Consider the following 26,619-nt stretch of genomic DNA (forward strand, 5'->3'; position numbering starts at 1 on the left):
ATTTCTCAACTTATGATTAATAACGAAAATTAAAATAATTTTAATTTTAATTTATAATTATTATTAACAATTATTAAAGAATATAAGAAAATTATTATTAAAAATATATTATTGTCATTAATGTAAAGGTGGTCAATTTCAAGTATTACTATTTTAAAAAAAGTCACCTCAAGTTGAAATAAATTATTAAAATTTAAATAATTTAAATATTTAATTTTCAATAAGAGAACTTGAAAAGTTTTAAATTTTAATATTTAATTTTAAAAATGGGAAATTGAAATGCTTAACAATTAATAATTAATATAATGAATAATAAAGTGGATGTAGTTTTTATTTTAGTTTTCAATTTTTTAATTTAGTGTATTTAATACAAAAGAAATTTATTATTTATTTATGTATTTAATTTTATTGTTCAAATTTGCTTTGCATAAGTATATAGAAGATTTTAGTAGGTAGTTGAATAGATTATTAACTTAAGAAATTTTATTTAATTTTATTATTAAAGGTATTAATATAAAAATAAATGCTTTATTATTTAATGCATTTAATGTAAAGGAGTGCAAAAACTCAAGTCTCCTTTACATATGTATATAGATATTAAAAAACCGTTACAGATATGGAGAATGACAAAAAAAATAAATGAATTTTCATCAAGCAAATATAACATTTGGTGTGCAGATCTGAATCAAATAATACAGTTTGTGTCACAATTAGAAGCACATACCATATATGTAGGCTAATTATAAGCTTAAAAGTAAAAAAAAAAAAACCGTAAATAAAAGAAAAAGAAAAATAGAATTATCACACCAAGAGCTTAGAGTCCCTGGGTGGGGTGACGGCAACAATTCAAACAACAATCTGAGAAAAAAAATGCTCCAATTTATATTATGATTCAAAGAGCCGAGTACCATGTTAAATTGATAAGAATGATAAAACATTCTATGTTAATTTATGCTATGAATCTTTCGGACTTATAGATTGAGTGCATCACATTATGATTCTTTTGGATTCATCATTTATGTGTATTCTGCTATAAATCTTCTGGATTCATGAGTAGAGTACAATTCTTCAGGATTCATAAAAAAAAATGTCTTCCAGATCTTCTAATGAATTTTCAGGATTCATAAAAAAAATAGTCTCCCAGATCTTCAAACGAATCTTCAGGATTCATAAAAAAAATGGTCTTCCAGATCTTCTAATGAATCTTCGGGATTCATAAAAAAAATTGTCTTCTAGATCTTCTAATGAATCTTCAGGATTCATCATAAAAAAAAAATTGCACTACAAGTTCTTCTGGTAGTGTTCATAATATAACTTGGACAAGATGAATAGAAGGAATATAATATTACTTTGATTCTTGAAGAGATGGGAATTGTTTGATTCTTGAGGAGATCAATGAGCGGCTTCGTGCTGATAACGTGTTATAAATTGAAGGTAGTATGGGTAAGAAGGTGAGAGAGGAGAAGAGAGAAACAAGTAGTCATGTGGAATGTGGAATGATGGTTAGTTGCTTGATGTAACATCCTCTATATTTATAACATTATTAGTAGATGGGTCAAGTACATGGAGATAAGAATAGATGGGCCTGACCCATATGGTCATCCTATTCATAACAGTTTACACGTTATTATCGTATTTTTATTTTACCTATCACGTACTTTTTTTTGAATTTAGATTCTCTCATGTGTTAATCTAACGTGACATGGTAATATGAAGGATCAGAAACTTTAATTACTTTTTTAATGAAATTTTATGATCAATATTATTTCCTGCACAATTTTAATTTTATCTCTCCATATATGGGTTCAGATTTCATTAAAATATAATTAAATGATCAGATCTTCACATGACATGGTCATGTGAGAATTAACACATGAGGGGATCTAAATCCTATCCCTCTTTTTTCCTCTCATCCCCACATACATTTTAATTTTTTTTTCTAGGCTTAGTTAAATTTTTAGTCCCTGCAAAATATATCATTTTTGTTTTTATCCCTTAAATATTTTTTTGTTTAACATCATCCTCCCAAAATTATATGTTTTGTTTTTAGTCCTTGCCTTGTTTTTCATCCAATCTAAGTTGGAATAAACCCAATTAATGTAAGAATATAAATGAATAAATACAATAACCATTTAAACCAATAACTATTTAACTCATCATAGGATAACTAAAGTAGTAGGAACTTAAGATATATGGGTTGGGTATGGGGCGAGTGCAATTTATACAATGCACCACTAAATATATAAGACATAGGACTCTAATTATAAAATATAATATGACTTTATATCTCAAATACTTCATATATTGGACCTTATTTCTGTGATCACGTCTACACCATTGCCCTTATTTTATATTTTATAGTGTTCAAAAGCAACCCTCACAACACTAAAGACAAGTCCAAGGAAAGTAGGAAAGGAGAAGACTCCACCAAACACTTGCCATTTGACTATTGCTTGTTTATTTTTTAGCAGTACTACTATTTGCAATCATGAGACTAACCATCTCAATACTGACATACATCTCTATTGCTCAGTTAATTTGATTGGAACAACACGAACGGGTTGAGATTTTTCCATGGTAATCCCATACTCATCTTCCTTATCCAAATCATCTAGTTTGATACCATCTTCAAGCTTCCAATTAAAGCAATTGATCAACGATCCCAACATCAATGGTAACATTCTAATAGCCAGAGGCAAACCAGGGCATATTCTTCGTCCAGACCCAAATGGAATGAGCTCAAAGTGGTGCCCTTTCACATCAATTTCAGAGTCCAAGAACCTCTCAGGTGAAAACACAGTTGGATTTTCCCACTTAGTTGGGTCCCTACCAATAACCCATGCGTTAATGAACAGTTGTGCATCTTTTGGGATGGTGTAGCCACTGATTTCAACATCTACCTCTGCTTTTCGTGGGAGTAATAAGGGAACTGGTGGGTGCAAACGGAAGGTTTCTTTTATAACTGCATGCAAGTAAGGGAGGCTTGTGATATCTGTTTCTTCTACAGGAATGCCTTTTCCTACTACTTGTTGAAGCTCCTTTTCGACTTTTGACATGATGGTTGGATTGTGAATTAACTCTGCCATTGCCCATTCCAATGTGTATGTTGTTGTGTCGGTTCCAGCAACAAATATGTTCTGGCACATGAATATATATTCAAGTTATAGCATAGATGTAATATTATTTGGAAGTTGGAACATCCCCATATCAATGTTTTATTCAAGATTCGGCTCTAAATGGCAAGAAGCTCATTTTAAACCAACCTTATCGTTGCGTTGATACTCGCCCTCATAACTTGTTTATGAAAGATTTTAAAAAATAAATATAAAAGGGACAGAGAATGAGAATAAGATATCATACCATCAATAAATGTTCAATCTCATCTTTATCCATCTCTATCTTGCCATTCTCCTTAGAGATGTTAAGCAAGGCATCAAGCACATCATCATTCCCAGCAGAACCTGATCCTTCTCTCATATTCATTCGTTCCCCAACGAAGCGCCTGAAGATGGCCAACACCTTCTTGACCTCCACAATCGACCTCCTTCTGATCCCTTGCAAGTCAAGAAACTTTAGCGCAGGGTAAAAATCAGACAAGTTGGGCGCTCCGGCCTCCCTCAATATGCTGACAACTATCTCCTTGTACTCCCCAGCTTCCTCTGCAGAGTGCACAAAATCTACGGAGAAAAAAGTGTTGGAAAGGAGATTAACCGTGGTCTTGAAAGCTGCTCTTCCAATATCCACAGCTTCACCAATCTCACTGCACCTATTAGAAAAATAATATAAAAGTCATTTACATGTCTTCATTTAACAATTTAAGTTTTTGGAATAGTTGGTTCATGCTATACTTGTTGATGTCAGTCAAGAGATCCTGCAGCTTCTTGCGCCTCAGGGCCTGGCTGGCATCGAGGGTAGTTTTGGCGAATAGTTGGTCGTTGCATATTCTTCTGAGGTCGCGCCACCGGGGTGAGACCCGCATGAAGGACAAGCTAAATTTGTTGTGGTTGAGAACTGTTAAGGCGTCAGGGACAGGTCGGTTTGAGAGTGAGAGGTCGTGGGTTTGGAGCACTTCTTTGGCCATGTCAGCTGAGGATATGATTATGGCGGTGACTTGGCCAAACTTTAAGGTCATTATTGGGCCGTGAATTTCTGAGAGCTTAGCCATGGAGTGATGGGGCTTGTTTCCCAGTTTGTGGAGGTTTCCTATGATCGGAAGAGGGGTTGGTCCTGGAGGGAGTTTAGACTTATTTGGTTTGCTCTTTGTATTACCTCTTGCTGCAAGCACTGATCGAAGAACAAAGATCAAGACTAGGGTGAAGATGAGGTAGAGTGTGGAACTTATCAGCTCCATTTTGTACTGGTAAAGAGGTTGTGCAACCTGAACTACTAGGAAGGAAACAAGTAGGGGAGTGGCACACTTACTGGTATAGTTAACTATGCCTAATTGCCTATTTATAGAGAGACACAAGCACTTCCAGTGCAGCAGTGGAAAAGTAGATATACTCAAATGGGGAAAAATGTCTTTCAATATTAATTTAAGACGTGAGTCATTGATGATATGTCAAGCCAAGCCAATGTGGTAAAAATGGTGACATTTGGACTTTTTCGTCTGAGGGACCAACAGAAAATTGGTCCAAGGACTAACTTGACCGACGACAACACATACAGGGATGAAAAAAGACCATTTCCAACAGTTGAGGACCACTTCATCATAAGTGAACACATTCAAGGACCAGAATGGCTGTTTACTCTTAATTTAATTAGTTTGTAGCTTGCAACTTGCAACTTGCAACTTGCTAGTCACATGCTCACATCTCGTTGTGCTAGTTTGACGAATCATCGGGACCGGAACCTATAAAAAATGGAAAAATAGATGTAGTTGCTGAAACTCCACTGCCAAATTCACCTGAATAAACTACCTCAAATTAAGGTTGTGCATAAACATTTTGAGGCCTAAAGTAAAAGGGGTATTAAAATAATTTCCTTAAAAAAATCTTTAAAAGGCTTAATATATTATATATAAATTTTTAATTTTTTGTGTTAATCTTCTAACTTCATATTTTCTAAAAAATGATGAACATTAGAATCTTGAACGCCAAGAGTGAAATAATGAGAAGTTTTGCAACACTTTGATAATAAGTATTTCGTTTGATAATTCACTTTAAGATAGAAGCAATGAAATTTTTTTCGAGAGAAAAAACAATATTGAATGTACAATATCTAAATATGCATAAGAAAAACTAATGGTTATGAACACAAATTTTCTCTCTTAAATCGTCATTGCATATATAATGTATGTATACTAATTTATTTTTTAAGAGTATAAGACAATTGAGGGGCCATTGTTTCAATTATCTAAGGCCCATACACGATTCTACCTCAAACATGATTTGACTGCAACTGCAAGGCTTTGATCAGGGTCGGAGGCAAGGGAGACTAGTCGTCAGATCACCCCGGCCTTGTTTGGGGACTAGTCGTCACCCCCCTATTTCTAAACTTCTGCAAATATTAAATATGGCCCTGGTGATGACTAGTCGTCACCCTCCTTGTTTCTCTACTTTTGCAAATTAAATATTAATTATGGTGTTTTCAAAAAAAAATATTAATTATGGTCCTGGTGATGCTTGGTATCTACATATATTATGTATATGCGGGACCATCTTCACTTTATATATTACTAGTGTAGTGGCCCGTGCCATGCACGGGAGATTTTTCACAAAAAAATTAAAATTATTTTTGAACTAATTATGATATATTTATAATGCTTACTTAGCTTCTACCTGGGACATAGCTAATCAATATATATTTAACCATTTATTTTCAAACATCATATAAATATTACAGTTGCGAACAAAATATATTTCAGATCAGAACTTAGGTTATAACAAAATATCTTGAATACAGCATATGACAACCATCTCATATCTAAGAGTGCTTACATCTAAACATAAGTTTTATCATGTCAATTATATTCCAAAAATTAAATAGCTATCTCTTTCATCAGCCACCATTCAAATCACATTTGCAAAAAAATCAACAATTATATCACATCTTTTTGAAGAATGTTGCCAGCATATAAACATATCCCAATTCCAAGCCGTGAGCAACCATGTCCTAAACACAAAAATAACAGTATAATCAACACTCTAAATGATCAATAATATACATTATAACTTTGTAGTTTAAAAATATAGACTACTAACCAACTTGATGAATTTAATGCTTATTACATTCCTTCAAAATGATGAGAGGTCCTTGTGTGTAACAGGCTTTGTATTAGCTAGGAAATTGTGGCCTTCGTTAGCTTCCTTTTCCATGGTGCTTTTTGCATCTGATAGGAACTCCTATACCGGGTCTCTGACCATTCTATTCTATATTTGAATTTTAAAAAAAAATAAAATAAAATAATGCATTATAATATAAAGAACAAATTAAAATTTCCAAGAATATAATATAATCAAGTTCATGAATATAATTTTTTTATGAAGTTCAAGAATATTTAGAAATATAGAAATTGGTGTTTACCTGATTAATCAATTATAGAGTATCAAAAACCTCATTGTACACAACATTTTTGGTCGATTTAGACATCTTTCCTTCTTCATCTAAGCTTAAAATCTTCAAACCCTTCTTTGTTTTTACTCTAGACACAGCCACATATAGTTGGCCATGTGTAAAAACTGGTTTAGGAAGAAAGAGACCAACATTCGATAAAGATTGCCCTTGGCTTTTATTTATGGTCATCGCAAAACATACAGATAACACGTATAGTAAGAACGTATTTAAATTATGATGTTACTTTTTTTTTATACCAAAAGCACAGTGGTCTAGAAAGGGATTGAGCTGGTAGCTAAATTTGAGTCGGTATTGAAACACCACCAATTTATCTTTCCGCTGAATTAGAACATATAGCTAGCAAACTGTTATCCAAACATGCTCTACAACAACTGATTCAACATTCATTTTTAAGGTCTAAAGTGCAATATGGAACAACATAATGAATTCAATAACACACATATCACATCTATTGTGATTTTAAGTTTAAGTGATCTACTTCTGTTTTCTTTTAGCTATATGTAGTTTAGTGTTATGCATTATTCTTTTGCTGATATTGTACTTACTGCGAATATCAATTGGTGAGTCCGTTTTTCATGAAAGTAGGTCACAAAATTAAAGACTTTTACTGTAATCACATTTTCAAACCAATAAAATAAACTAACTTAATTAGTAGACAACTAAAAGAAAACACAGCACATAGAATAAAATAAAAAGATGTGTCAAAATAGCTTTTTTTTTTCTTCCTCCTTGACTATTCACCCACCATTTCTTGGTAGTCCATTGATGATAAGCTTAGTTACTAAAATTATGAAAGACACGTTTATTTTTCTAGAAATGATAACCATTAATTGAAAAAACCATTCCAAGGGAACAACCCCTCCCTTGTGAGGCAGAAAACACTTCAACAAAACAACAATGCAAATAGAAAGTAATACTAATTTTAGATAGAAAGACAACAGACATGACAAAAGAGAAAAACACCAACTTCTAATGTGGCATGAATACAAAAGCCTTTCTCAAACATGACAGCCCCAAGTTGCAAAATGAATCCTTATACTAAGGATTGTACTACTTACTTCCAACTATGCATATGGATTAACTTTCCCAATGTGAATCACAGTTGGATCCCTCTTGTCTATCCCCATATAAACCATATCCCCCACAGTCAGTCCACTTTCTTGAATAAACTCAATCCATCCTCCTTTGAAATGGCCTTCGTTAAACCTTGTAGTGTGCCAATACAGGGTGCAAAAGTACCTCCTACCAAATTCATCCCTCAACACACAACGATTTGGCTTCATAGGCAGCATAGCAAACCTGATCAAAGCTGCAGGAAGAACCTAAAAATAACATGGAAAGATCTCAATTAACTTATCCATAAAGGTAGTATAGAATGAAAAAAAAATCAATTAGAATGGTGCTTGATAAAATGTACCTTCTTATTGCTGACCACATGAGATTTTTTCAGTGTAAAATAAAACTCTTTATAAAATTCCTCATTAAGCTCGTCAGCATCACTGTCATATTGAACTGGTATATAATTTGCATCAACCCAGCCAATCTCACGAAAGATAGGTGGCGAAAAGTAGTTAACCTCCCTATATTCCCTATCCATGATCTTAACATGAAACTCAGATTGACCCAAATAGTAGACATCCAACCATCCACCATGAAGCAAATTGTATTGAATCCTCAGGTCAGAAATACCCGCAGTGAACATGTAAACATCAGCATTCTTCTGCATCCAAACATTAAACATAGATCCACCAGCATCAATCAACGTAATAGTCTCAGTAACCATGTCGCCATATTCACTGACAAACATAGGAGGCAACTGAGTGTATTCCTGCATTGCATCCAGAGAAAAAACAACATCACGTATGCTATAAAAATTGTGGAAAATATTTTAAAAGCACAAAGCATAGGACTTAGTACCAGTTGAGGATCAATGTACAGGAAAAAACCCCTGTAGCGAATAGCAGCATTGTCATTGTTATCCATGGTACAAAACAAACCCTGAAAGCAATGAATTCTCATTATTTTTATGAGAGATATAATATTATGCATAAAAATAAATAACATAAAAAGTTGAAAAAATTATTGAATTTATAGATCAACTTACAGAATTAATCAAAAAGGGATAAAAACACTCATACAGTCATAACAGTGTTCACTATCTAGTTATCTCAGAGTAGTAAAAATAATAAAATAATTAGTATAGTAATATCTTATGTATTGACAAAGAAAGCAGACGAATACATACTTCACTATTTGTAACCAAAACATTCATTCATGCTGAAAACAGATTTAAAAAACCAAAGAAAGACTATTTGAAGAAGACACTAATAGTTCAAGAAGTAGTCAAATAAGTAAGAAAAAACAAAACTATGGATTTTAGACTATGAGTATTGCAGTACGTGAGATTGAAGGCAAACACTTAGTATCTTTCAGCTTGCTTGTTGATGTGTTGAAAAGAAAAAACACATTCAGTCTTATATATATGTGCAAGGGCAATTGGATAGCCTTTTCACTAAATGAATATTGTTGGAAAAAATAACTTTTTCACTAAGATGGTTTTCAGATGAAGAGTTACACGTTAAAACCTACTCTAGTTTAGGATTAATAATAACACTGAAACATAATTATGCGTAAAAAAAAAAGAGTCCAAAGATTATGTGGTTAAGATAAAAAGCATATGCACAATATAGGCTGAAAACTAAACCTACCTTTCTAGTTGTGTATCGAAATACACAACCATCATGAGTTTTGTAATCCAAAAACTACTCTCATGAGAGAAACTTTGTGAAAAACTTCTGGAAAACTGGATATCATCATGATTTTCGTAATCCAAAAACTACTCTCATGAGAGAAAATTTGTGAAAAACTTCTGGAAAACTGGATATCATCATTTCATATGGTAGCTTGGAGAAAAAACCCTAAAAGGCTACTCAAATACAGCAGTAGCCATCAAATAAATAGGGCCTTGATCCACTCAGTAGCCAGTAGAGACGGCTCAATGAAATCACTCATTGATTTTCTCTGTGCACGCATGCTCCATTTTGTTTTTGCCAAGAACATGGTTTTAAACACACGTTTAGCCTGTAATCATGGTTGGTAGATGAGACAAATTAGGACCCAGTTATTTTATTTTTTCAAAAACAAAAACCTGATATAGAAATTAATGGAAAAGATTTGTTATGATAAACCTCTCAACACGTATACTTTTTACTGTTACAAATGAATCCATACTGAAATTGGGAAATTACTTTTGAAACTATTGGGAGATAATCCATGCTGTTATCATAACAACATGGAAATTTAATTTGACTTCAAAGAATAAAAACGTGTATCATATCTCCAAAGGATTCAAATGGCTAATGCTTTATTTTTTTAATGTGGTTAATGCTTTTTTTTTAACGTTTAATGTGGACAATGCTTAATCATACTATAAGCTACGTTCAAAAAAGCAAATCATACTATAAGCTAATCTGAGGACAAAAAAAATTAATAAATTAAACTCAAACATATTAGAATCTCATAATTCTAAAAAATCACGGATTAAGTTTTTTTTAACCGGTCACCGACTAAGTTATAGTAGTAATAAACTTAATTACAAAAAAAATTAAAATTACGTTCAAAAAATAATAAACTCAAAACAATTTGCTGAAGAAATACAGTATACTTTTTTAAAAAAAAATATAGTATACTTTACATCAGATGTTTTATAGTTTGAAATTAAGTAAATTAGCTCTTTTTCTTTTTCACAAAAAAGAGATATTTATTAATAATAGGAACCCACATGAGAACAACCCTATCATGAAATAGAGGAAAAATAAGGATGGTTGATTTTGTTTGATTGTTTGACAGTCGTTGTAATCCTAGCCTAGGGACAAATATGAGAACAACTATTACTGTAGTTGTTTCTGCTCTTAATATAAGAAAGACATGAAACTTGATTTTTGAAAAATTATTATAATAATAATTTTATCTAAAATAAATACAAAAGGCATTGATTTCATGCATATTCCATATATGCAAGAACACATCGAAATTTTCTTATACTGATATAAAATATTTCAATTTACAACAAAATAAAAATTTATTTCAATTCAAAAATACCATAATATTTTAGGAAGACTGAATCTTCAATTAGATAAATATATTTTTATATCAGAATGTATATTGTTTGAAAGGTGACTTTATTTGCAGCCTAATTTGGTGTTGATTTTTCTTTGTGCGCGTAGCCGGTGGTTACCAAGGGGCTTTTAAACATAAATTTCGGTTGTAAACACGTTTGTGAAAGAGAAAATTCAGGGTTCAGTTTTAAATGTGAGATATCTTTCCTGATCAACAATTGAAAATGCTAATTTTCAAATTGGCAAACTATATTTGAAACAATTATGGGATAGTCAATTGACCTTTTTTTTTTTGAGCTGAATCAATGGTCATGATAATAGCATAGAAATTTAATTTATTTTTTTGAAAAGGAAATTTAATTTCAATAGATGGCAAGTAATATATGAAATCAAAAGATTCAAGTCCATAATGGCAAATAATTCTATCATATATTCCAAGAACATATCTTTCCAAAAAATTTAAAAAAGAAACAGATTTTTTAATATAATATATTACATTAAAAGATACTATCAATCTCATTGGTATAAAAAATTTCCACATCCATTACACGTGAAAAATTTCCACAACTTTTAAAAATCAATTTCCACAAATCTTTCAAAAAAAAAAACTTCCACACTAAAACATACTTTTCGTATTGATCTATAATCTTTAATACTTTTTTAATACTAAAAAAATATAATATTGACAATAAAGTAAATATTTAATGCAATAAATTTAATCTTTACAAAATTAAGAACTTCTGAATTGTCAAACAGTTTTAATGACCTTATAGTAATTGAGTTTGTTTTAAATCTTTCTATATAATAATAATAATAACAACAACAAATGCTACAGTTTTTTTAAAACAAAAATTGAATACTCTAATCAATTAGTATTCAACTTAAGAAAATGAAAGTCTATCATAATATCGGTAACCTTGCAATTCCTGTTTTTAATAGATATAAATATTTCAAGAATTTATGCTTTAAAGTGTAAACACGTTTGGTTGTTTAAAAAAAAAACACGTTTGGTGAAAGAGAAAAATCAAGGTTCAGTTTTAAATATGGGTTCGGTGTTCTTTCAAAAAAAAAAATATATGGGTTCAGTGTAAAGTGTAAACACGTTGAGTTTTAACAGCGAATTTGGCAACAAAGTCTATTTATTGTTTTTATCTCCAAGCACAAATCAAGGAAGCAGTTAACAGCCTATTTTGCTAGTACTTGGGGGTTCCTCTTGAAAAGAAAAATTGGTGTGGGTTTAGATTGTATCAACACTTATAATTTGTTTAGGGTCTGTGAGAGAGTCAATCAAGTGAATCAACTAAAAATCTCCCATATTTCCTTATACATTTCCATCACGTAGCTTGCTCAAAGTTTACCCTTACTATGTGATACTTTATTTTTATCCTAATCTCCTTATATCTACACATGTATATTTATATATAAAACTTGAAAATATTTATGCAAAAATAATAATGGAAGACAAATCAATAACACAACCATAATTATTATAAACTGGTAGAAAGACACATCTTTGTAACAGACCACCACAGTGATGGGTACAAAGTTGTAACTGGTAACTCTAACACAACTCATAAATGGACATGAAACAACAAAGCAGTTCTGAAACAACATTCATCTAGACAAACACAGCACATGAAGAAAAAAAAAAGACAAACAGTGGAGAAAATTCAGTACAACACAAAGCCAATCCAAAAGATGTTGTACCATCTACCATGAGACACCCATTATTCTTATATTCTACCTCCACAAAACACAACATGCATTTTAACCAGATCATGTCAACAACACTCAGGCATTCTTCTCCTGCTTGATTTGCTTGAGAATCTTCACGTTGCTAGTTCCAGCACCACCGCTCACAGGATCAGCAGTAACCCTTTTCTTATGAGCAATCATTGAAACAGAATCCGCATCAGCAATGTTGAGACCTTCGTCACGACCTTCCTGACCATCCAAATTGACAACCTCATCCCCTAAAACATTGTTACCATCAACACCTAGCCCAATGTAAGCTCCACCAGCTGCATCAGAAGGCTCAGCTTCAGAGAATTGACTCATAAGATCCTGCATACCAAATAGTAAAAATATTTAGCATTCGAAGGAACTTAAATATATATCAAGTGCTAATATAATAGTAAACGAATCAAATACCTGAGGATCAACCAACTCAGCCTTATTAGCATGATTGCCATACTTGGTCAGATTCAAAGAAACATCAGAGTTATAAATCTCAGATCCAGAGTCCATGTCACTGAACCTAGCCAGTATGACAGCATCATCAGTGAACCTCTTAACCTTATATGAAGGCTCAAATCTGCCAACAGTCAAGTTCCTCATGTCCATCTTAAATAGGAACTTCTTATCAACCAAGTCAGATATATCCCTTGGGCAAACCAGCTCACCACCATGCTGTAAAATAACTCATTCATCATATACTATTTCGCATACATTAAGAAAAAAAAAACTCCAAGCTGATTGCCATACCTTCTCAAACATCTCTATCATTTCTGAACAGGTACGATTGAAATATCCAGCAGCAGGACGATCAAAAATCACAAAGGTAGTCGAGTCTGTGTCATCAATAACTCGAACCTTAATTCGATACCTGATTCAAAGAATCTAAATTAGGCTCAGAAAACAAAAACAATTTGCCTAAAAAAAGATAAGATAATTCACAACCTAGGTTTCACATTCACAACCCGACGATCACAGTCTCCACAATAGTAGGCCACAGAATCAGGATACACCGCTTTGTTACAGGCATTGCATGCATTGTACCACCAATCGTCCATATCAATAACATGCTTAATAGTGGCCTCAACAACATAAGAGATGTCCTTCAAGTAAAAACAGATAATTTTTAGAATCATATATTAGTGTTCAAATAATACTAACTCTAGTTATCTACAACTAACATGCTCAAGGTTGGAATCCTTCAACTCAGCAATTGTCTTTCGAATGTTGCTATTAAGAAAATCTTCCTCCAAAGTAGGAACATGAGTGTCATTGATGCGTGAAATTCCTTGTGAAGGTGAGGTTAAGTTCCTCAACATGCCCTCCTTAAAATCAATAGCTTCTTGAAAGGTAGGGTTAAAGAGCAACTTAGTGCAGTGCAGAGCATTCTGCAATCCCTTCCGACCTGAATATAAAATAAAATCCAATTAATAACTATCAAGTCAAATAATATACAAACTAAACAAAAAGTAGGTATCAGCACTCAATATACAACCTTGGAACTCTTTGATCTTGACACCAAAGATAGCAACAACAGCAGTTTCAGTGTCACCAGCTTGGAGGAATTGATTCAGTTGGTCATTGTAACGACCCCAAAGAGCACAGTTCAGCTTGATCCTGTAAAATAAATATCATCAAAACCACATAACCGATTAGTCATATTATTATGTAATTTATGTTGTTCAAGATATCAAGTTTGTTAGTCAAATAATTTACCCAGAATTTTCCAGCTCGATAACATTCATCTTTGTCCTGGTTCCATTAGTTACGTATTGACGCTCAGTTCCAAGTCCAGTGATAAGTCCCATAACATCTACATAAAAACGATTAATATGAGCAATGCAGTATAGATATACAAATCTCCATATGCTGAAACTCATGGACCACATGCATATTAGTACCTACTAAATATGCAGTGTCAAGACGACCCCCAACAATGTCTTCGAAGCTGGCAAATGTTAAGGGGAAAACAGGAACCAAATTATCAGGCTTTATAACTGCAACAGTTTCACCCTGAATAATAATCTTAAACTGATGGGAAGTAGTCCGATGATCCCCAACATTATCAGCAACTGTGAAATTTCTGAGAGAGTAAACAGGACCCTCCCTAAGTATACGATCAAACTTCTTCACATACTTCTTCCTGACAGCAGCCTGGATTTGAGTACCCTGTACAAAGCAAAACCAAGACAAAGTTTTAAAAACAACAGACCACAAAATCTGGACTCAAAGTACAAAACACTGATAGTCATAAACATACAGCTTCATCAACCAGAATCATCTCAATGGCTGAAACTGGACTCCCTCTCTCAGTTGAGATCACATTCCACAGACGAACAACTCTAGCCAATATGCACCAATCCTCTTTGGAAGCATCAAGATCGCAAACTCGGACATAGTTTCCTGCCATCGTGACTTGGTAAGATTTTAATTAAATTGAATGAAGTTGAGAGCTGCACATCAAGCCCTTCAAAGCTTCACTATTTATAGGAATCAAGTAAAAATAACGTGCTTGAAACTGGTTGAACAATACATCAAGACAGAGTAGGATTCATAGGAGATATCATGGCAAACACATGGCTAAGGCACGCATGGTGAAGAAAAGGTCTGTATCACCTTCTTGAAATTCACGAATAAGTAACCAAAAACACACGTTTGCACTGCAGCTGAATGATGACAAATTTTGATTGGCTTCCATGGACGGTTAGAGATAAATTAGGCAATAATAACCTAAACCTAGTATTAAAAAGCTATTATTATTTTATTTTCAAATACAGCCCTGGATATATCTGTTTTTTCTTTTCAAATATAGTCTGGATGACTTTGAAAAAAAAATATAGCGACAGTTTTCTTTTTAAATCAATTTACACTAATCTTTCAAAAAAAAATTCCACACTAAAACATACTTTTCAAATTGATTTATAATCTTTAATACTAAAAAATATAACTTTGTCAATAAAGTCAATCTTTAATGCAATATATTAATTCTCTTAAAAATTAATGACTTCTAAATTATCAAACAAATTAACGGTAAATGCAATAAATTTTGTATGCAATGAATTGTCAACCAATTTTAATGACCTTATATTATAATTGAGTTTGTTTTAAATTTTTCTATATAATAATAGTAACTTTTCTGATGTACCAAAAAAAAAATAGTAAGAAATGCTACAGTTTTTTCTTTTTCAAATATAGGCTGGATGATGACAGATTTTTTTTTTAAACAACACACGTTGATTGGCTCCCATGGACGGTTAGAGATAAAGTAGGGAATGATAACCTAAACCTAGATTTAAAAATCTGTTTGTTATTTTATTTTATTTTCAAACACAGCCTGGAAATATTGCAACACATGCTGAAGCTACCACGTGTCCAGCTCCAAGCTTTGCTAAAAATAGTAATCATAATTTCTTTTAGAATTTTTTTTAATGTTTCTGCATACGTGGCGCAAGATTGGGGGTGGTTCCAATAGTATGACGTGGCAAACTTTCCTTCTAATGGGCTCTCTTTTTATTTATATTGAGATATTAGTTGTTCTTTTCAAAGTTTCATATTGTATGAGGTTAAGATAAAAAATAGCACAAAAAACAACCCCATACATCTTTCTCAAGGAATTACTGACGAGTACATATTAGTGTTAGTTGTGCGAAGAGTAGATGTTGGTGCAAATTCACTCTTAGCCATTTTTCTGTTTAAGGATGTGATAAAGGGTAAATGTTTTCTAAAGAAATTGTTCATAGGAATTAAACTTTCGATTTAAGGGTTCAAGTTCAACAACCACATTTTACTATTGTGAATGAGTTCCTATTTTTTAATTTTATTTCTTTGATCACTTTCTTTTCTGTTTTAATTCAAAGAGTCAAAATGTTATTGATATCCCCGAGGGTTAGCTCAAATGGTAAGATTTATGGAATATAAGGGTTGGGTGAAATAAAGAGTGAAGGGTTCAGAGTTCGAAATGAAACAACGACCTTTGATCTTTGAATGGTTGTGTTCTTGGTGTTTAGGGTGATAGCATGGAAAGAAGAACAAGATGGTGTTTCTGTGGTTTCCACTCCCAAGAGAGGGAGCAGTGAGTGGGAAAGGAGGAGGAGTCAAATGATTGATTTTTAGGTTTTGACATGATTATCAAGGAAGAAGAATTAAATTTGATGGAAGAAATTTTCGAGGGACTCAAATAGATGTGAAAAATCCATTATAAGGACCATTTTAAATTAAATAAAAAATTTCAAGGACTAAAACTTGTGTTTTTTTTCAGGTACCATTTTATATTTATGTGTATAAATTAGGGACAAAAACATATTTAACCATAAATAAATTAATAAATAAAATATAAAAAATTCAACTAATTTATCTTAAATATGATTGGTCCACCACATGGGTTATTTAACCCAAATTTTACCATGGGTCATTTAGACAACCCCGCAAATTAAATATAACATTGTCTCCTTTAAGATAGAGGAAAAAGATTAGATTAGATAAGAAAATGAGAGATGATAGTGGACTGAAATTGTAGCATGGAGTTTGTTTTAAGCGAAAAGAAGAGAAAAGAAAATGACGGGAATAAAAAGGGCTTTTCTTCCATTTAAATAAAAAGAGAATATTCTATTATATTATATGCACACAAACTAAAATTTGCGAGTCCCCGTAGGTTTGGGGACATATGGGTTAGGTAGGGAGGTACAAGGATCGATTCCTAGCGAGTGCAATTTATCTTTCTGATGTACAAAAAAAAAGCTAAAATTTGCGAGTCTGTTCCCACCACAATATTTCCAATGTTTTTTTTATACATTGAAAGGTAAGATAAGAGAAAAAGACTACAAGACTAACAAATCCCTAGTTAAGATGGGATGAAGTTGCGGAAGAGGATCCTCCAAGCGCAAAAGAGGACACTGAGCATCTGCTCCCAAACCTGCAAGATGCTGCATCATTTGCACTCTAAGGAACATGCAGAAGTTGAACTCGTCAGTCGTGTCGCAATAGCTGCCGAACCTCCTAGAAATCCTGAGCAAGCTCATGAAATCGAAATCCATCGTCCCTTAACACATCCACAATTTCAAAGCATTCCACCTCACAAATGGCATCTCTAATAACTACCTCCCACATAAGATCGAGCCCACTTTGTACAGCCAAGAGTTCTGTCTTGAGGGGATCCCCGCCCCCATTGTTGGCCATAAAGCCCAAAATCCAATCTCCAGCAGCTCCGCGGACCGAGCCTCTCATACCCATCATCTGAAGCGAAGGATTGTAGGCTACGTCAATGTTAAGCCTGCACACACCCACATGTGGAGTTCTCCAACAAACAAGACCCGAATCATTACTACCACTGTCTAATCGTAACCCCAACAGGTTATCATAATCTTTGCTCTTTTGCCGGATCTATCGAATTGCAAGAGAGCAAACATGTACAAAAGTAAATAAAACATCTTCAATTTGGTTTTACTATCTCTTCATTCTTTTACCTAGAAGCGTAAAGAGGTACTAATTTTTTTCTTTTTTTTTTTTGGTTACAGAGGTAAGATACTAATTTTTTTTCTTTGGTTAAAGTAAAGAGATAATTAATATAAATAGTACTTGTCTAAAAAAAAGTGGCTTCTAGGGTGAAAGAGCAAGATAGGTCTTTCACCCATAAAAGAGTAAAATGACCTGATATAGTTGGTCACTATGACCTGTTAAAGGAAAAAAAAATAAAAACACTAACATTTATAATTACCAAATAATCCCCCATCTGCCGCCTCCTTTCCCACTCACTACTCCCCTCCAGGGAGTGGAAACCACATAAACACCATCTTGCTCCTTCCATGCTATCACCCTAAACCCCAAGAACCCACCATTCAAAGACCAAGGGGTTGTTTCATTTTTATTTGTGAAGGAAGAGGATTTTGTTTCTTATCCCAATATATTTTAATTTTGGGCACTGAGAAATGCGATTTTCCATGTGTGTTCCTGATTTCGTGTTTTCTTGCTTCATCAATTAGAGGTCCTTTGTTTCTAGATTGCGAAAGGAACTTATATCAATGGGCTGAAGTTGAAGACACTAGGAGAAGCAGCCTTATTTACGTGTCAATAGTTAATTTATTTTTGTGAAGGAAGAGGATTTTGGGTGGGTTGGTGGTTGCAGACCTCTGTATAAAACCCATGTTCAATTGAGAGGTGATGTAGAGGGTAAATATGTATAAGAGGTAAATGACATCAATGGTATAGTTGTTATTTTAAATTAGTTTTAGGGTTAACCTGTAATTTCAAATGGTAAAAGATGAATTTTCACCTATGAACAACCCAACCATGCTTTCTACCTCGAATAATTTTTGTTTCCAAGTGCGGCGGTTGGAATATTATAGGGGGAACTATAACGAATCGGGGAATTAGTTTTATCAATTATTTCCTCATTTGTTTTTTTTTATTGTAAATGGATTGATTTATAACTTTTTGTTGATTCAAGAAAAAACCGTACATATTGGGTACTGGTCCATCTAAGTCACTAGCACTAGTGTCGCCCGAGGGGGCTACTACGTCACCGTGCACTTGCATAACCACCTGAGCTTCGCTATCACTTTGCCCAACTCCAGCATTTAAAAAAAAACAGTCATCTTGCATTATCTCTATTAGTAATGTCACCCGAACAAATTTTCAATACTCATGTAATACTCAAAACTCATACATCTCTAACACAATGTGAGAGTTATTCTTTTCTTAAATTAAAAATAAAACAAAATTCAGAATAACTTATCATACATGTCATGTGTCATACTTAGGATATAAGAGTATGCAGTCTGTACTATAGTACTGAAAAAAATTCCTACCCAAAGATACATTCATGACTTCCTCTTAATAGCCATACGCCTGGAAAAATGGCTAGATCTTGTGAACACTATAACCTGAATCTTCTGATGTCAAATTTTCATTCCAATTCTCAAATTCTTTTCCACCAAACATTACTTGCTTGATCCCTACAAAACTATCAAAAACAAAAACAATTGATGACATTAAAATAATATACAAGCAAAAATAAACACTGAACAACACTCATCTACAATACAGAACATGACTACTGAAGGAAGGATCAGCTAGAGAAACAAGCTCAAAACCTCTGACTTCTATTCTCTACTATTTCATAGAGTATTTGGTTTTTATTTTAAGGTCCTTTCAACCGAATCACACAAATTTAGGAAAGAAGTTAAAATTAGTCTATGAATTGGTTTTTTTTAATAATTATAGCAACATTCCAAGTGTGCCCATATATAAAGGCAAACTTCACATTCATCAAAACCTAAGAATTAGAAATGCTCCATAGTCATGAAGGGCAAAAATGAAAAGTAATAATAAATGCTTCTAAAACTTTGCAAATGGTCCTATGTTAAGGACCATCAAAAGTTTTTTTGAAGGGGTCTTAGAAAAAGGACTGGAAGGAGTAGAACAAAGCAAGTGGAAATCGTACTCGGAACTTATCTGTGTCAACGCATTTATCAAAACATCCACAAGCAACGGTTCACCAGTTCCAATATCCACCCTGTTTTGTAAGAAGGAAAAATCATTAGTTTTTGCACTTCATATTATGTTAATATGTATGTATAACAAAGCATTAAGAATGAAGAATATGCAATTGGTGCTGCACCATATTCGAGCAAGGTTGTCTTGAACCTCAAGATCCCCAATGTTGTAAAATGTAGTTGGGGTCACATTTGCTCCCTGAATATAATCATAACTTGGTCGTTTATCCATTGGAGACTGTGACAGCTGTAGAAATTATGCTAGTTCTTTAAGTTATAAAATCAAGTTTGAAAACTCATAAAAAATAAAAGGAAGAAAAGAAAACTTGGCGCCCATGGCAGAAGAGAAAAACTTACTTGCATATTCATGGAATTGCATCCACCAAGACGTCCCATGATGTGCCATGCTCGAATAGTCTGTAAAGACAAATAATCAGCAAAATTTCCTAATAGACGGATGTGTGCGTTGTGGAGAATGTAGGACCAAATAAAGTCATAGGACAAAGTTCCTTACATCACAAATTAAGGAGATGTCTTTTGCCAATGGAGCATTGTAAAATTCAAACCATATATATGAGTTTGAAAAATCAAATCTGAAAATACCAGCATCAGGAGTAAGAAAAATAGAATATTTTGATAAAAAAAAGCAAACTGAATATTTAATAATTGCATCATGTGGATTCCAACTTAAAGAGAAGTTTATGAGGTTATTATCAAATAAAACATTGATTGGTCATTTGGGGACCCAAAATAGAATAAAATGTTCCTCATGGAGGTCAATTGTACACGACAATTACATTGGAAATGTATATTCAAAGTATTTCAGTGATATTCTAATGTCAATGAGAATAGGAAAAGAGAAAGCACTAGGAGCTTCTTTTTAATTCAAAAAAGTTTCTTGAATCGGAATTCTATCCTTGGTTCCTAACTTTGATCCAACCTATCATATTCGGCATGAAATACATTGTGTCTTGCTTGTGAATTGCCCCTGACCCCAAGATGTCTGACAAGGTGGAAGCTTTGGAGGTGAAGTTGGCCAATTTGGAAGTTGAACTGGGAGATACCTAATCTGCGTTCTTATCGACATTGATGGCAATCAAGCAATCCTTGTTTCAGGTATTTAATAAGATGACTGGGAGAACACATGGAGCTAAGGAAATTTTGTGATAGAACTCCAATTTAATCTGGGTAGTGTATAACAGGAATAAGAGGGACAGTGAGGGAATTTACGTAAGAGGGTTATGCAAATCAAACGGGAGTTAGAGGAGATGGAGAGAATAAAGAGGGGGAGGGGCTGCAAGGAGAATTTACCTATGGTTATGGCAAACGGACAAGCAATTAGTGGGAATGGATAGAATAAATAGGGAAGAGGAGTAGAGAGAAGGCAGGAAGAATCAATTGGATTAGGAAATACCAGAGGGCTCATAATTCTTTCCTGGAGGGGGCTATTCTCTTAGAACTTATATACCCTTGCTGCTTTCAGGATCTGGAGAATGTGAGGGGTAGTAAAATGGGAATTCAGACTGTAAAAAGCAGTAACAACCTAGCCTATGGGCCAAGGAGTATGGAACACATAGGGAATAGGTTAAGAGCAAAGATGAAAGGGGAGGAAAGGATCTAGGAGAGAAATACAAACCAAATTGGTTTGTTATATATTTGGTTTGTTATATTGATTATTGTAAGAGCATAATAGGTGCTTCCAGAAAGAGACTGCAGAAAATGGCATGTTAAGTGAGTTATTTAATTTTGAACACATGCTCAAGATGTGATCTATAGCATACCAGTCAATAAACATAGGCTTGAGTGAGTTACTGAGTTATACGCACAACTTCCAAGGTCATGTGTGTGATGCTACTGTGATCCAAGCAGACTGTTTGTCCAATAAGTATGTTAACAATCTTGATAAACAGAAGATCTAGAATAATTCTTCAATTATGAACCAAATGAAACCAGTTATGGGGAGTGTAAAACCACATTTGGCCTATAGTATTTCTTGGTCCCTTCCCCCTACCTCTAGCTATTAGACTATCATCCATCTCGTCGAGCCTCATAACTGATGATTCTAAAAATCTACTCCTTACATGCCCAGACCATCTAAGACAAGACTCTACTGTCTTTTTTACAATGGGAACTACCCCAATTTTATCTCGGGTAATTGTATTCCTAGTCCTATCTCATGTATCCACTCATCCATTGTAGCATTCTTATTTCTGCAGCATTTAAGTTTTCGCTCATGTTGATTATTTACTTCCCAACATGCAATCTCATACAGCATTGCAAGTCTTATAGACATGCAGTATAACTTCCCTTACAGCTTAAGGGGAACTTTTGCATAACAAATCACAATAGAAGCATTTCTCCACTTCATCCATCCCTACTTGGATCCTATGGTTACCTCTCTATATTGCATCATCATTTTGTATGATGGACTCAAGGTACTTAATACTAACTAGAACTTTGGCAGATATTTATTCGATTACTGAACCTTAACAATGAAATTAATGGGAACTAATATGTTTCTAAAGAGTTTGGTACACAATTCTTTAGCCTAGGAATTTCAAAAAAGAATTTTTAGATTTACAATGCATAAGTTCAGCAAAACCTCCATCCAGTCCTTTTTCTTTTCAGACAATACCTATTTTCAGTTTGCAACTCATTAAAGCACTATACACATGCCAATCATAAAAATAAATAACTATCTACCAAGTAAGTGCTTAAAGGTAGAATCACCACATCACTACCACACAAGATAACAGCACATCACTGACATCGGGCTACAATTAATGCTTCCATTTATCCAAAACAGGAATTAGAAAATCTTAGCATTGCTATATCATCTTAAATAATTATCCTTTTTCCCATATAAACATCAAATCAACTCAAAACCATTCTATTCAGCCTTTCTATCTTACCGAAAATCAACTTAGAGCAACCCCCAAAGTTTCATGGTTTCTTTCAAAGATTTGACTTGAACAGTAACTTGATTCAGAGATAACTAGCTCAATTTTTAAAGCAATCAGTCTATGTCCACTACAGATTAGGGTAAATTATACTACTCTAACCAGTACACTAAAAATACAACCGTTTCTTTAAGGTCATTTCACTTTTAAACAGAACTTTCAAGCGTTCAAACAGCACTGACCTATCCATTGAACGTATACATAATTCAAACTAACCAGATTTTAAGCCGCTTGTTCAAGAAATTCGAAGATATTACAATTTCAGCCGAAGTTTCAAATGCAACCATTCTACCATTCTAGTTTCTTTTCTAGTTGTGCCCTCAGCAAGGGAAATATTTAAAACCTATTCCTACCGATTGTACACTATAAGATTTGTAAAAGTAAGCCTGGGGTTCATGAATTTGCATATATTCCTTAAAACAAAATTTCACCTTGAATAATTTAATTGTTTGCACTACTTTTGTTAAAGGTCATTTGTCCTGTCAAGCTGCTCCTATACTGCTTGTTAAAATAACAACTATACCATATAACTGAAAGGAAATTTCAGAAATATTATTCTGTATTGATAAATGACAATACCACCACAGTGGGAATTTACATTATAGACTAATCCTTTTATTATAACTTACCTAGAATACGTTCAAAAAAAACTTACCTAGAATAGAACTATATTATAAACTACAAATATTTTCTAATAAAATAAAATCAGGTAATAAGGAAACGGAAAAACAAATTCTCAGAAACACCATAACACTACTCTCAACATCACTAAATGCTAATTTTATGTCAAGCACATTATATCACTTTGATGAAAAGAAAGACTGCTTCGATGTCCTATTGGCCACTGGCAAGGAGAATAGAAAACAGTATATATGCATACATTGACCAATCCCAATTGCTATACCAATTTAGTAACAACAATAACGTCAATTTCTTCCCTGTACATTTCTACAATATAAGAATTATTCATTACAAAACACAATGCAATCACTCCCTCCCTCTTAGAAAAACACCTCTTACTCCTTCTCATTTTAAGTTCATTGTTAGGGTGTATAGTTTAATAACTTAAGAAGAGACGTTACTTATGCCAGTACATTCTAGCAGACCAAATTGCAGAAGAAACGGAAACTTCATAATTAAGAAATGAAACTACATAAGCACAAACAACACAAGCTGCAACCTAGAATCACATATATATATGGTTGAACAGCTTACTTGTTAACTAAAACTTTCATTGGTACTCCTGATCCAGTCTTTGTCTGCAGTATTTTATTCCTCTTCTTTCTCAGTCTCTCTTCCATCTGAGAATTAATCAAGCTCATTTGATTTAAGCATTAAAAAGGTATCACGATTAAAGAGTAGCAGTTTGTCAACAACTTAAAATGTAACGAACTTCACCCTTAAAACAAAGGAAACAGGATAAATCCACTCATGCAAAGATATAGTCTACAGCTTGATGTAGAAATCATGAAAAATCAATAATCATGTTGCTTACTCTGGCCTGTGCCGTTTTGGGATCATCTACAAAATTTCCAAGAATTTGAGCAAATTCTGGATCTCTATCGTAATCCTTCTCTTCCCTACCTGTATATGCTCCTCGACCTGAATATCCACCACCATCATCTTCATCTTCTTGTACTTCTTCTATGTCAATGTCAATTGCTTCATTTCCCTCATGCACTCCTTGAGATGAAAACCTACCATTGTCATCATCCTCAACCTCCTGATCTTCATTTATGGTGTCTATGTCAAAGTCCTTATTGTTCAAACTTTCACGCCTACTTCTAGCACCAAATAATACTGTCTTTGTTCTAACATAGCTTGGAATTTGCAGTGTAACTGTCGAAGATGGCACTAAGTGATTGTTAAGGGAAAAAGGTTTGGAGAATGTAATGGTTGTGAAAGAACGAAGTGGCGCAAAAGGGTGTGAGATAATCATGGGTTGCATAAAAGGTAAGTTTAGCTTATAAAGGAAGAGTATATTGATGTCTATCAGTTCAGTTCAAAGGAAAGTTTAGCTTTTGACCTCAGTTAACCTGCACCAAAAATGAATATACAAAAGAATTCAGCTGCTAATCCCAATTTTCATAGCTCAGTGTATAATTAACCACTAACCAACAACAAATAATCAATTTAAACAACAAAATACTCAGAATGAAATGGTTAGTTGTAGGTCCATTAGAATTTAGGCAACCAAAATCATCAAATTTCAATTTGGAATGTATCAGCTCAATGAGTAAAACAAAAACAACCATGTGTGCCCCACAAAAAAACGAAGAACTACAGTGTTGTTGGACTAAAAGCAACCTCATCTTGCATATGAAGAAACAGAAAGAGAAATGGAGAAAAAGGGTAAGGAAAAATATAAAAGGGGAGAAGAGAACGAAGAAGAACGAAGAACTCACCAACTCAGTCAGTGTCAGTGGTGGTGGTGCGAAGAATGAATTGGACAATGGAAGCAGCAGCAGGGGCGGAAACCCTAAACCCTGGCGTGAGAGAGAGAGGCTGCGCGACGGCAGGTGGTGGCCGGCGAACGGACGAGGAAGGCTGAGAAAGTGAGAGAGGTGGGTGGATGGATCATCGGGAATTGGGCTCAGAAGATGGGCCAGGCTGTTTATGCGAAGGCCAGGATCAGGATGAGGATGAGGTCGCATGGAAATCTCATTATTTATGCACACCATAATAAATAAATCGACAATCTCGCAAAAATGAGTATTCAATCAAGCAAAATCACAATGAGTATCATACGACTTGTAAAATTTGACAAAAACTTCATATATATTTAATCCTAAATATTTTTGAAAAACATTTTAAAATTGTGAAAAACATACTTAAATTAGATGAAAAATTATTACCGAGAGTTGTAAAAGTGGTAAGAGCTATGAGACATAAGGGTTGAAGCATTATGAAGAGTTAGCAAAAATTATTAGTTTTTACATGAATTATTTTTTATGTAAAATGTTTTTTCCCATGTAAGTTTTTTACCATGTCATCTAAATATAATTATATTTTTTTAGTACACTAAATAAAAGTATATAGTACTCATTTAAGGAAAATGTTTTAAAATCTAACTGAATATTTGACCCCAATTACTATTATTTAGTACTAATTTTAAATTTTCAACTCAAATTCAATTTTTTTTACAATTTTTATAAAAGGAAACGCATTAACTTAAATTAAATATTGACTCCGTAATATAGTTGAAATTAGGGTTAATGATGACTAAAGATGAAAATAATATTTCACTCCCAAATATAATATGCTATTTTCATTCAAATTTGACATTGATTTTTGGAGAATTAAGACAGGTCTAATGAAAATAAATTAATTCAATTCATTTGAATAATTCTAGATTTGTAATTTGTAACAGATCTGTTAGAAGTCAAATTTGAGGAAGACTTTTTGCTGATTTTCAATTCTTCCATTTTATGGTACTTAGTTTAAATTTAAATGACTAAAATGTCAAGTTTTAAAAAGAACAATATGAGGAATTAAAACAGTTTTATTTAGCCCCAGAAAAATCAAAGACTCTTAATTAATATAGGTACATAGAATTCATAATTAATTTCCGTATTTATTTTAGTTATGCAGCTTCACGAAAGTAATATCAAATAATAAATAAAAATTTATAATTAAAAACTGCAAATTTATAATTAATTTTCGTATTTAATTTAATTTCCTTATTTAAAAAGAAAGTAAATTTTTTTTTGGTACATCGGAAAGTAAAGTAAATTTTATTTA

At 33.2% G+C, this 26,619-nt stretch overlaps 4 protein-coding genes and 1 long non-coding RNA gene across 6 annotated transcripts; all 5 read right to left on the reverse strand.

Moving 5' to 3' along the window:
- Nucleotides 1-2,261: 2,261 nt before the first annotated feature.
- Nucleotides 2,262-4,436, reverse strand: LOC130720547 (geraniol 8-hydroxylase-like). Its single transcript, XM_057571202.1, has 3 exons — nucleotides 3,849-4,436; nucleotides 3,361-3,766; nucleotides 2,262-3,137 (listed from the first exon to the last, which is right to left on the reverse strand). The coding sequence occupies exons 1-3, from the start codon at nucleotides 4,349-4,351 to the stop codon at nucleotides 2,523-2,525; spliced, it is 1,524 nt and encodes a 507-aa protein (XP_057427185.1). The 5' UTR covers nucleotides 4,352-4,436; the 3' UTR covers nucleotides 2,262-2,522.
- A 1,509-nt stretch (nucleotides 4,437-5,945) lies between these two features.
- Nucleotides 5,946-6,740, reverse strand: LOC130721013 (uncharacterized). 2 transcript variants are annotated; one of them, XR_009013326.1, is made up of 3 exons: nucleotides 6,526-6,740; nucleotides 6,204-6,366; nucleotides 5,946-6,114 (listed from the first exon to the last, which is right to left on the reverse strand). It is a non-coding gene; the product is annotated as an uncharacterized LOC130721013 (long non-coding RNA). The 2 variants fall into 2 exon arrangements; XR_009013325.1 differs by having other exon boundaries at nucleotides 6,204-6,371.
- Nucleotides 6,741-12,172: 5,432 nt separating this feature from the next.
- On the reverse strand, nucleotides 12,173-12,977 carry LOC130720093 (uncharacterized). Its single transcript, XM_057570697.1, has 2 exons — nucleotides 12,846-12,977; nucleotides 12,173-12,758 (listed from the first exon to the last, which is right to left on the reverse strand). The coding sequence occupies exons 1-2, from the start codon at nucleotides 12,939-12,941 to the stop codon at nucleotides 12,486-12,488; spliced, it is 369 nt and encodes a 122-aa protein (XP_057426680.1). The 5' UTR covers nucleotides 12,942-12,977; the 3' UTR covers nucleotides 12,173-12,485.
- LOC130719371 (replication protein A 70 kDa DNA-binding subunit B-like) lies at nucleotides 12,943-14,838 on the reverse strand. The gene is made up of 9 exons (XM_057569995.1): nucleotides 14,689-14,838; nucleotides 14,330-14,597; nucleotides 14,145-14,241; nucleotides 13,924-14,045; nucleotides 13,691-13,833; nucleotides 13,374-13,531; nucleotides 13,179-13,299; nucleotides 12,990-13,103; nucleotides 12,943-12,951 (listed from the first exon to the last, which is right to left on the reverse strand). Exons 1-9 carry the CDS (start codon nucleotides 14,836-14,838, stop codon nucleotides 12,943-12,945), a joined length of 1,182 nt encoding a protein of 393 aa, XP_057425978.1.
- A 4,202-nt stretch (nucleotides 14,839-19,040) lies between these two features.
- LOC130718743 (uncharacterized) lies at nucleotides 19,041-25,524 on the reverse strand. Its single transcript, XM_057569365.1, has 8 exons — nucleotides 25,284-25,524; nucleotides 24,374-24,914; nucleotides 24,094-24,179; nucleotides 20,433-20,511; nucleotides 20,276-20,335; nucleotides 20,044-20,165; nucleotides 19,867-19,938; nucleotides 19,041-19,386 (listed from the first exon to the last, which is right to left on the reverse strand). The coding sequence occupies exons 2-8, from the start codon at nucleotides 24,824-24,826 to the stop codon at nucleotides 19,284-19,286; spliced, it is 975 nt and encodes a 324-aa protein (XP_057425348.1). The 5' UTR covers nucleotides 24,827-24,914; nucleotides 25,284-25,524; the 3' UTR covers nucleotides 19,041-19,283.
- Between the last annotated feature and the right edge of the window lie 1,095 nt (nucleotides 25,525-26,619).

This window comes from Lotus japonicus, chromosome 5 (genome assembly GCF_012489685.1).
Source record: "Lotus japonicus ecotype B-129 chromosome 5, LjGifu_v1.2".
Classification (NCBI taxonomy): Eukaryota; Viridiplantae; Streptophyta; class Magnoliopsida; order Fabales; family Fabaceae; genus Lotus; species Lotus japonicus.

Excerpts from the sequence above, each read along its gene's own strand:
- LOC130718743 (XM_057569365.1), bottom strand. The coding sequence starts at position 24,826 with ATGCAACCCATGATTATCTCACACCCTTTTGCGCCACTTCGTTCTTTC. Across the intron at positions 20,336-20,432 it reads ACATCTCCTTAATTTGTGAT|ACTATTCGAGCATGGCACAT; the intron begins GTAAGGAACTTT and ends TTGTCTTTACAG. Across the intron at positions 20,166-20,275 it reads GCAATTCCATGAATATGCAA|CTGTCACAGTCTCCAATGGA; the intron begins GTAAGTTTTTCT and ends TAATTTCTACAG.
- LOC130720093 (XM_057570697.1), bottom strand. The coding sequence starts at position 12,941 with ATGGACTCTGGATCTGAGATTTATAACTCTGATGTTTCTTTGAATCTG. Across the intron at positions 12,759-12,845 it reads CTGAGTTGGTTGATCCTCAG|GATCTTATGAGTCAATTCTC; the intron begins GTATTTGATTCG and ends TTTGGTATGCAG.
- LOC130719371 (XM_057569995.1), bottom strand. The coding sequence starts at position 14,838 with ATGGCAGGAAACTATGTCCGAGTTTGCGATCTTGATGCTTCCAAAGAG. Across the intron at positions 14,242-14,329 it reads TGACACTGCATATTTAGTAG|ATGTTATGGGACTTATCACT; the intron begins GTACTAATATGC and ends GTTTTTATGTAG. Across the intron at positions 13,104-13,178 it reads TGATAGAGATGTTTGAGAAG|CATGGTGGTGAGCTGGTTTG; the intron begins GTATGGCAATCA and ends GTTATTTTACAG.
- LOC130720547 (XM_057571202.1), bottom strand. The coding sequence starts at position 4,351 with ATGGAGCTGATAAGTTCCACACTCTACCTCATCTTCACCCTAGTCTTG. Across the intron at positions 3,767-3,848 it reads CTCTTGACTGACATCAACAA|GTGCAGTGAGATTGGTGAAG; the intron begins GTATAGCATGAA and ends TTTTTCTAATAG. Across the intron at positions 3,138-3,360 it reads AGATTGAACATTTATTGATG|AACATATTTGTTGCTGGAAC; the intron begins GTATGATATCTT and ends TTCATGTGCCAG.